The sequence below is a fragment of the Protopterus annectens genome, chromosome 8.part0 (assembly GCF_019279795.1).
Source record: "Protopterus annectens isolate FY-2018-M chromosome 8.part0, PAN1.0, whole genome shotgun sequence".
NCBI classification, from domain to species: Eukaryota; Metazoa; Chordata; order Ceratodontiformes; family Protopteridae; genus Protopterus; species Protopterus annectens.
Genome location: NC_056741.1, coordinates 508963303 through 508974055, shown reverse-complemented (window position 1 = coordinate 508974055; position 10753 = coordinate 508963303). Strand labels below are relative to the sequence as shown.

The 10753-nt window shown below is 32.1% G+C and overlaps 1 protein-coding gene across 1 annotated transcript in view; it reads right to left on the bottom strand.

Moving 5' to 3' along the window:
• Window positions 1–531: 531 nt before the first annotated feature.
• The window catches only part of LOC122808298 (melatonin receptor type 1C-like), a 123434-nt gene continuing 113212 nt past the window's right edge, over window positions 532–10753 (bottom strand). Inside the window, exon 5 of the mRNA XM_044079263.1 lies at window positions 532–1310. Within this exon, the coding sequence (XP_043935198.1) occupies window positions 532–1310 (779 nt within the window). The remainder of the gene's footprint in view (window positions 1311–10753) is intronic.

The window sequence follows — 10753 nt, the reverse complement described above, 5'->3', positions numbered from 1 at the left end:
AATTTCTGCTATCAACACTAAATGATCTAAAACAAACATTTTATTTTCTGTAATAAAAAACACATTTTAATCATATAGCACCACGTCCATATCCGCATGACACCAGATGAAGCAGACAGTCACAAAGCATACATATGGAATGTTGGCGTTACAATTCACACGACCACTTCAGTCTACTCATTTCATTATTGAGGGTTTTATTACATCACACTCTTTTATATTTCATCTATTACAATTCCATTTCTTTCTTTAGTTTTATCACATCAATTTTTAGATCAGAAGACAATTCATTCTTTTACTTAATTGGACTTAAATGTAATTTTATAAAACTTTTTTACAACCAAATAATCAGGAGTGTTATTTCCTGCAGAACCAAAAATGTGAATGGATGAATAATGTGGCTAGGTCCTTTTTTTGTCATGCAGAGCATGAAAAAATACTCAAAGAGGTATATATATTCCCTTTTTTGCATAAATGTATCAGGACGAGAGATGATAGTAAGGTATTGTTTTTCCTCTAGTGCTGCTTACTTTATCTTCGTGATACAACTGTGCAAAATGACAGCAGAATTCTTTTGTACTCTTGCCTGAAATTTTGATTAAGGACACCATAAACAATGCCATTGAGACAGTTGTTAAAGGATGCAGTGTAGTAGCCAAACACAAAGAGCCAATCAGGGAATTCTGATGCTTTTCCCCCTGGATTCAATGCTTCTACCAGTGAAGGAATACTAAATGGAGCCCAACAAATTGCAAAAAGAACAAATACTGCAAACATTGTCAAGAAATTACGCACTTCACTAGGCTTTAACTTTTGTCTGTTTTCCTGTCTGACACGGTACTTGACTTGAATAACCAAGATCCAAATCTTTGAATAACAAAAGAAAACGATGGTTGTAGGTATTAAAAAGTGTATCACTGCCAATGTGCTTGTGAATGAGGGATTTACTGTAAATATAAAAGCACAGAAATGTACTCTTTCATCATAATGTAAAACATCATATGTTATAATTGGCACAATCAAAATTATACTGAAAGACCAAATCAGAAAGAAGTAACAAAAAGTATTTTTCATACTGAAAACTTTTTCATAGCTGAGACTATGACAGATACAGCAGTAGCGGTTAATTGCAATAGCCATTATGCTATAGACTGAAAGAAAGTGACTCAGAGATAGAAACGTTCCTGCTATTTTGCAATGGAGATCTCCTGCAGTCCATTCGTTATGAAATGTAGCAATAGAAACTAATGGATATGAATATACTCCAACCAACAAGTCTGCTGCTGATAAGCTAATCACAAAGACATTACCTGCAAATAAATGCAAATATATCGGTTAACATAAATAAATGAAAATATAGCTCACATCAAATCTATATTTATTTATTTATTTATTTGTTTGTTTGTTTGTTTGCATTATCTGTGATTTTAAAATTAAATACATATTAACATAGAAAGTAAGTTTTGACAATTATTATGCTTTACTCTAGGGCCTGTAAAGACAGGTATGAACCCTGGTAATGACACATATCTTGCTACTGTCTTCATGTTACATAATAAATGCGGTTTTGGAAGCACTTGATGGTTTCACTTGACATTGTTCTTTCCATCCCACTGGTGAGTCACATATCTCCATGCACCATTGAGCATTGATTTCCTTCCAAAATATTTACCACTATATCTCTTCCAGACACATCTCATTTCATCCTGAGCAGCACTTAAAATAGTAGCAAATATGTCATCCCATGGACGGTCAATTACAGCTGCCTGACATCAGAGAATGTTAAAGTCTTGTTGCCCACATATATATTGCCATTCTATCTTTCTTACTCTTTACCTCACCATTTACTAAGTAGATGATTCACTTTTTTAAAATACCTGTCCCCACTGGTATCAGACTGCCCTGTGGTTGTTCTCATGGCTTTCACTCCCACCCAACCTCTTGATTCAAAGATTACTATAATCAGGCATCCTGGCAAGACCTTTCATTAGGAGGGCACCTGAATACTTTAGAGACAACCTCGATTATAACTCAGCTATAGACAATGAAAGCTTGTAGGCTGGCAGTTGTCAAAGAGGATTAATGCTGTGACCTATTGTTCCTTTGGTACTGAGTTTGATTCTCTCAGCCCTTGCATACTGTGTGACCTTAATCAAGTTACCTAACCAGACAGTGCTTTGGGAAAACTGATAATCTGGGCAAGGATCTTCTATGATCTCATGGACAACAAATCCAAGGAATACAGCAAGGAGATGCATTAGCAAAACTCAGAGTAACAATCCCCTTTTTTTGGTTGGTCAGATTATCTAGTTTATGATAATGGCTAGAGCAATAAATACCAAAGACATCATTATCACTCGCTCTAATCTGAGTAGATGATATGTGGGACTCATGGTCTCCACCAGAGATCATGCAGACTTCAGATTTCACCAAACCCTACCACAAGATAAGGGATACAGCCATCAGCCACATCATTATAGCCCCTTGTTAACTCCACCAGTAGCCTAAGTCTGTTCCTAGTCACCAGTGACACAAATGGCTGGCCTGCCTCTATACCATCAGGCTGAACCTGTATTAACCAGATAACTGTGTCAGCCCATGGACTCTTTTACCCAAAGTGGGAAGAGGGGAAAAGAAATATATAATTTAAATAGACAATTTGGTGAAGTCAATCGATCAGCATGCCTTTGGGAGGAATTCAGAAAACACAGATAAAATCTATGCTCATGCAAAGAGAACATGGAAATGATAAAATAGCCATTGACTGGAGGTCAGGAATGAACAATGAACCATGGAGCTGAGAGGGCAGAAAATGAACCACTGCCATGCACAGCTGCCCTCTGCAACATCTTGCTAGCCTATCCTTTTCCTTTAGTAAGGGCAAAAGGTGTGGAAATAAACTATTGTCATTCATTAATATAAAAGTGTCTGTGACACAGCCATAAATAAACATGGCCTGTCACTGTCTTACCTGATACAGTCTAAGTTTTTGAGACCACTGTTATTTTCAGTTTACAAACCTGAACTGGCTAGATTTACTGCATTACAAATAGTACATTTTCATGCCAGAACACAGTACCAGTTCTACACTTCTCATTCATATATAGTTTGCCACAGTACAGTCTGACTGGGACAAAATATGTGGATCTCAGAAAATATGCCTGTGACATAAACATGACATGGAGGGATTGGTATGTATCTCAGAGAATATGTATCTCAGAGAATATCACTTTGATGGAGCAGGCTTCTCATCCATCTGAAGCAGCGTTCTTCTCTAACCAAAGTCAAGTGTACCATGGTCTAGTGGACAGGGAATCAAAAATACATGCCTGGTCTGTCACCTATGGCTCTAATGGATAAAGGCAACCTATAAATGATTGAACATCCAAATCTTAGTCTACATGCAGCCCTTAAAATAAACTTAGGGTACCAAAACTTGTCAGATATATTTGGGTTGTATGATTAGGCTTAAAAATGCCCCTGTGGTCATTAGCCTGCTATATATATATATGAACCTATTATTTCCCCTCCTGCTGGAAGACTAATTACCTAGACTTGAATTGGCAAAAATAAATAAATAAATAAAATAATAAGTATGCAGACATCTGCAACTTAACTGATCTAGACCCCTCTCAGTTTTGTATTGTTAAGAGAAGGTCCAGTCTACTGTACCTAGTAAACTTTTTGGAAAATTATACTGAGGTTGTGGACAGTGGTCAATCTGTTGTGGTCAGTCTGTGCATGCTGCTTATTTTGACCTGGCCAAGCCTATTGACACTATACCACATGGGGATATTACTGAAAAATTAGACAAGGTTAATGTAAACCTCTATGTTGTCCACTGGGTTACGGACTGACCATCCAATGGGTCCCAAGTTCTAAAAACTGCTGGTACCTTCTCTGATTGCAAAATTCTAACTAGTTGAGTACTGCAGGGATCAGTGCTGGGCTCTTTCCTATATCGGGTTTATTTTGCAGACATCCAGATCGATAACCAGGAAGTGTGTTTGAATGGGTCCCTATCAGATTACTGAAGTTTCAAAACTTCTAACATCATACCGTCGAGACCATGTGATGGAAATTTTGAAACTTTGAAACTAAAATAAAAAAATAAATAAATAAAAACAAGTTTTTTTTTTTTTTTTTTTTTTTTTTTACAATTTGCACCCCTTGCTAATTAAATATGCCAATTCTGAGATCATACTACAGTCAGGAAAATGGTAAATGTACTGTTCTGCTCTGTATAGCAGTCTCCATTCAAAATGTTTGAAGCTTCAAAACTTCAATCATATAGCTTTGGCAGTATGATGTTTGAAGTTTTGAAACTTTGGTAATCTGATAGGGACATATTTGAACAAATTGGCTGATGACTGAATTCTTTTTTTTTACTCAGATGATTTTTATTTTAAATTTGCAATAGAACAATAAATGAGAACTTATCATGGTTTACAATCAAGTTAGATAATTATTAACTATATACAAATTTACATTTAGCCTGACATTTTAAAACTTGTGTGATAACAAATTACACAGATATAGTTTAATTAAAGTTAAATAGTACTTGCTTCATGAGGAGGTTAGATCCATTTGCAAAGTATCAATAAAAGTTAAAATGTTTTTCCATGGGTTTTTAGTTAATGGCCTACGAAACATTTTTAATTCTTTGGTTTTTATTTCCATTAAGGTTGTCCTCTTCAACAGTCACATAAAATCTTCTTTGCTATGAGCTGTGGTAGAATTGCATCTCTTTATTATGCATTTACTAGCTATAGCTAATATAGTCCAAAGTAAATGAAGGGCAGTCTTATTTGAAGAATAAGCGTTATCAGTTATATTCAGTAATAACAAAGCATTGGTCATGACAAAATTATCTGTATAAATCACCTGCATGAAATTGTTAAAACTTTCCCAAAAGGGTTTAATTTTTATACAGTCATAGAAAATGTGAGACCAATCAGCTTTATTATACTGTTGACATCTCCAGCATAACCCATTATTAGAAGGATTAATTTTTTGAAACTTTATCAGGGGTTAAAAAGGAACTATGAAGGAATTTCCAGGTAAATATTTTCCAATAATGAGAAGAAGAAGTTAATTTTACTGAGAGAAGTAAATTAGATTTATTTTCTGAGGTTAATTGAATCACATATCCTTTAGTAATAAATTGCCAATATGCTGGTTTAAGTAGTGTTTTGTAGTTTTTTATTAGATTATATAAATATGAAGTACCATTTTCCAATTTCTTATTATTATATAAAATTTTGGTGTATTTGAAAAAGAAGAATTATTTATTATCCTACATAGATCCTTAGAGTACATCAATATATTCTGAAGCATTAACCATTCATAAGAATTCACTTTGTAAGTTGACATCATATATTGTAAATCCAAGACTTGCTGATTTTTTTAGACAATGTAACCAACAGATCAGATTTTTTCTGTACCCAAGAGAAGAATATATCTCTATGAATTCTATCTGGAAAGTTTTTAGTAATGCTGAAGGGAATTAATGTTGCAAACCAAAGCTTTAAATCTATATTCATGTTTATAAATTTCCTAAAATAGTCAAATAAATGATTTATTAAATTTGTCCTAGTTAGTTTAGTTATATTATATTGAAAATTTAAGGCCAGTGAGTACCATAATATATTGTCCTTGTCTAGAATAGTAGAATTTTTAAGTAAATTATTTTCATTTATTATTATAGTTGTATGTAACAATTTCCAGTTAGACGTATAATTTGGATTGATCCATTCAATCACAGTTTTAAGTAAAGTTGCTCTTATATAAGATTCAATATCTAGGAAATGTATCCCTCTCTGATCCCATTGTCTGATATGATGGGTATATGCAATTTTGTTTCTTTTAGGAAACCATAGGAAAATTAGCAAAATTGATGTTATTTTCTTAAGATGAGTTTTCTCAGGAATTAACAAAGTGGCTTGTATAACATACAAAATTTTAGGGAGAAGACAAAGAATCATTTTAATCAACTGTAGTCTATCTTCAAAAACTATAAATAACTTATTATATTTACCCACTAGGGAATCTATTGTAGCTATGATCCTTCTATAATTAATATTCAATATATCTTGAATATTTTCACACAAGTGTATCCCCGAGTATTTTATTGTTGAGACATGTTCTCCTATGATATGATTCTTATCTATTTGAAAATCCTTTTTTATTTAATAATAAGTATTTAGACTTGTATTTATTAAATCGGAGTCCTGATATCTTATAAAATTTCTTTATCAGATTATCTAATTCAACTAATGTTTCTTTTGAATTCAATAGTGTAAGAAGTATGTTGCCAGCAAAGAGCATGATCTTGGAGTTATATTGACCAAATATATTTATTCCTTTTATCTTTGGATTGTTTCATATTAATATTGCCAATAGTTCTATAGCTAATGCAAATAAAATGGGTGACATAGGGCATCCCTGTTCAGTACCTCTCGTAACTTGTATAGCCTCTGAAGTAAAGGGTCCTATTTTAACATAGGTTAAATTGTTTTCATAAACCTTTTTAATAAATGTAATGAAGGAGATGGGAAATTTATAAGCTTCTAAGATTTTAATTAAATAATCCCAGTTCAAGGAATCAAAAGCTTTCTCGATATCTAGTCCAATTATTACGGTTTCTATATTTTCTTTGTTAAAATAATCAATTAATGTCAATATTCTTTTAATGTTATCATGTGGATGTCTATTTTGAATAAACCCAGTTTGGTCATAGTTGATAATGTCATTCATATGATTTTTTTTTTTTACCAATATAGACATAAATATTTTATAATCATTATCTAATAATGAAATTGGCCTATATGAGCTGCAATGGCTATCATCCTTGTTTTCTTTTAAAATGGGTATGATTAAGGAGTATCTCCATGAAGGAGGAATTAATGCATGAGTTTGAATTTCAATAAATGTTTTATGTAGCAATAAAGTCATATTTTGGGGAATCATTTGTAAATTTCTATGATTAAACCATCCATTCTGGGAGATTTACCAGTTTTACTTTTTTTGATTGTATCTATGACTTCTTTGTGCATAATGGATTTTTGTAATTCACTTTGTAAACTTTCAGGGATTGGTTTAATATTTGAAATCACATTTTCTAAAAGGGGATATTCTGGTAAATTATTGTTACTTTTAAAATGATTTTTGAAATGACACTTGAAAGCATCTAGTATATTTCCTATTTCCAAAACATTCTTATTTTTTTCTTCATGTAGTATATTAACAATAGAATTAGCTTTAGATTGCATTTAAACTTTAACAGATAAATTACGTAAGTGTTTTGGAGAGGTAGCATAAGAATCTATTTTAACCTCTCCATGGCTAAATTAGTTTTGTGATTTAAGATTTCAATATATCTTTTATTTAAGTCTTCTATTGTCTTTTTATTCTCTAATAATTTAGGAGATTTTTTTTAGATTTAAATAATGTGGGATTCCTTTGTAGTTCTTGAAGTTCTGATTCCCATTCCTTGATTTTATTTTTATACCAAGCAATCATTTTTCCATAGATATAAACTTTTAATGAATCCCATACCATTACTATATTCACTTTCGAGTTGTAGTTTATATCTACAAAGAAATTAAGTTCATTCACTAACCATTGCTTAAATTCTTTAATTTTTGTAATGTATGAAGGGATTCTAGTAAGAAAAGCTAGTGGTTTAAAATTTATTTGCACTTTTAGAACTAGAGAATTATGATCTGAGAGGGGGCAAGGAATTATTGTAAAAGAAGTAATTTTTGTTTGAAGATCCTGGGAAATGTATATCTTATCAATTCTGGTTTGGGTACCATATGTATAATCTTGATGGGAGAATAACAAGGAATTACTATCTATAACATTAAAGATATCTTTTAATTTTAAAGATTCAGTCTATTTTTTAGTATTTTCGCAGTAGCTGTTAAACGTGGAGATTTTTTATTAGTAGTTTCAGACGTATTTGTAATACAATTAAAGTCCCCCTTATTATTAAATTGCCTTTAAATATGCTTGTAATTTGATCTAAATGTTTTTTTTGACTGTCCCCATCCCAATACCCAGAAACCAATATAGGTTTAATAGTGTCCACAACCTGTTACTAAACTTCAGAATGACTATAGCTATAAGACCCTCATTGTCTATATATTTATGTATTATTTCAGGATTTAATAAATTCTTTCTCCATAAAATTATTTCCCCCCCTCTTCTTTGTTTTAAAATTGGAACACGCTAAGGTCATGAAATCACTTGGGTTCCTTGTGAAATTATCATTGCTCTTGAAGTGTGTTTCCTGTAAAAAAAAATATTTGAGATCTATTTAAATTTAGATATCTTAGTAGGTCAGATCTTTTATTTGGACTATTTACACCATTATTTTTAATGATAATATAGAAAAGTCCATATCAGATTATTTTGAGGAAACATTTAAAGGTGTCATTGACTTTACCTGTAATCATCCCCTCCTCAAAATATAAAGTATTATTGATTAGTACATAATAAATTATCTCAGTGAAGCATGTTATCACTAAAGTACTCAATAAGTATACATCAGGCTCGGTAAAAATAATGAACATCTTAAAAACTAAAATAAATACTAAAGTTAATGTAGTTAGCTCATTAATCCTTACCCACCATGGAATGAAATACATTCCTAGTCCAACAGATTGAACATCTGGTGAACTATCACTCTAACTTCCTTTTCCCATTCATTTGAACTCTATATATACTGTAAATACTCAAGAAGTTTAATAAACAACTATTATTTTGATTTTAAAACATTTGGTTGTAGAAGGCATTGTTTAATATGAATTAACTACTATATCATTACCATCTTAACATAGAAAACATATGCAGTTGAATTATACTAATTATTAAACTGATTCAGCTCATTTGTATCAACATAACTTTCCATATTGGATATGAATTCACTTGTTTAAACACACAGACACTTTAATTCTTAATCACAAGGCTTGCAAGCAATAACATAAATGAAAAAAGAATATCACATCTTGTAATATATAAACATATGCTTTCAAGAACTGTTCATCAGATTTAAAAGAGACTGTATAATTACCTTATAATCTAAATATAGCCTTTAATCTTATTATACTTTAGCTAATAGTTATAGTAATGTTTTAGAAAGGCACTCAAAACATACATATATTTAAATTATCGAAGTGGTGTAAAGCATAGTAATTTCTATAAATATGATAATCAGGTACTTATATCATTTTAGATGCTTGGTTTACTTTAATAATGACTTTAGTTAAAGTATGCTTCAAACAACAACCATATTTAGTTTTATGTTCTCTTGTATGGGGTATAACTAGATAAGGAATATCTAGCTTGTTTCCTAATGTGTGTTGTGAACGTGCTTCTGCAGGGTACTAGTATACCAACAGCCAATCAAATCCTTATCTACTCATTGCTATGACAACATTAAAACTACTCAGCAATTGTAAAGAAAAGTGAAAACTGCTTCCCTAGCTTGTGTGTACTGCAGTCTTAATAGACTTTTTATAAAACTTCATGAGCACTTTATTCCCACTCAAACAATTGCTGTGAAAACGAAAGAAAGAGAAGAAAAAAATGGCTCAAAATATTGATTCTTGCCCCTTGCAAGGGACACATTACCCCTGGCCTAAACATATCAGGGTCAGCTCACATCGTGTTCATTGCTCGTTTAACCCTATTCTCTGTATACCCTCTGACCGCATGCAATATTAATTCACTCGACCGACAGTGCTTCTCTATCCTGACCTGATACATCTGTATATCAGTTCCACATAAGCTGTAACTGCAACCAACAATATTGCACCATTCATTATCAATTTAGAAGGTGAAGTAAGACATCGCTAGAACTACAACAGTTCTCATTTTCTATTCCATAGAGAAATCCCACTAATTATCCCTGACAAGTAGAGATCACCAAATACTTCAACAAGCCCTGCCTAGAATATTACTCCACCGACAACTATCTCCCTGAAAGAGGAAAAATTGTTAAGCTATTTTAAGTATCACCATTTCAATAATGCAGCCATCTAAGAAACCCAAACCCCACTTTCAGTATCAGCTTTTTCCTCTAGCTGCAACATTAATCCCAGTCCTTGCAGCAAAGCACACAATAACAAACCGGACAAGATTTCAGATAGGACATAATCCTGGTATACAACATCTCTCTGTCAGTGTCCCTGAGACAAAAAAATATGTTTTTCACCATAATACCAACAGCAATGTTTACGGTATTAGTCTCTAGGAGCATACACATTATTTAAGGCCATTGCAAAAAACCCAACTAATTATTAATGACTGCAAATATATATACTATGCAATAGGCAGTGGGCAGTATAACAAAGGTCAGAATAGATGGGTAGGCAATAATTGTTATTTATGCCAGGGAAGGAAGTTGATGTTTTAATACTGTAATGAATACAAATTTATGTGTAGTCTGTGTATATTTACAGTTCGTTAGATCACCTCTTCCGTACATCACTCTAATGCATCGTCCAAAGACAGGACACTCGTTTTTGCTTAATTCAATAATTCTATTCTGTTCCCGATCAAAGTATGTTAGTTACTAATCAATTTAACATTTTAACATGGAATGAAATTTAGGTAGCATATTTAAAATGTAAAAAAAGTAGATGTTTTATATCTGCCTAGACTGACAACCAAACACCAGTTTGTAACAATCAAAGCCAATCAGATAAAACACATATATATTTACTCTACCATTACTAAATGATAAGCA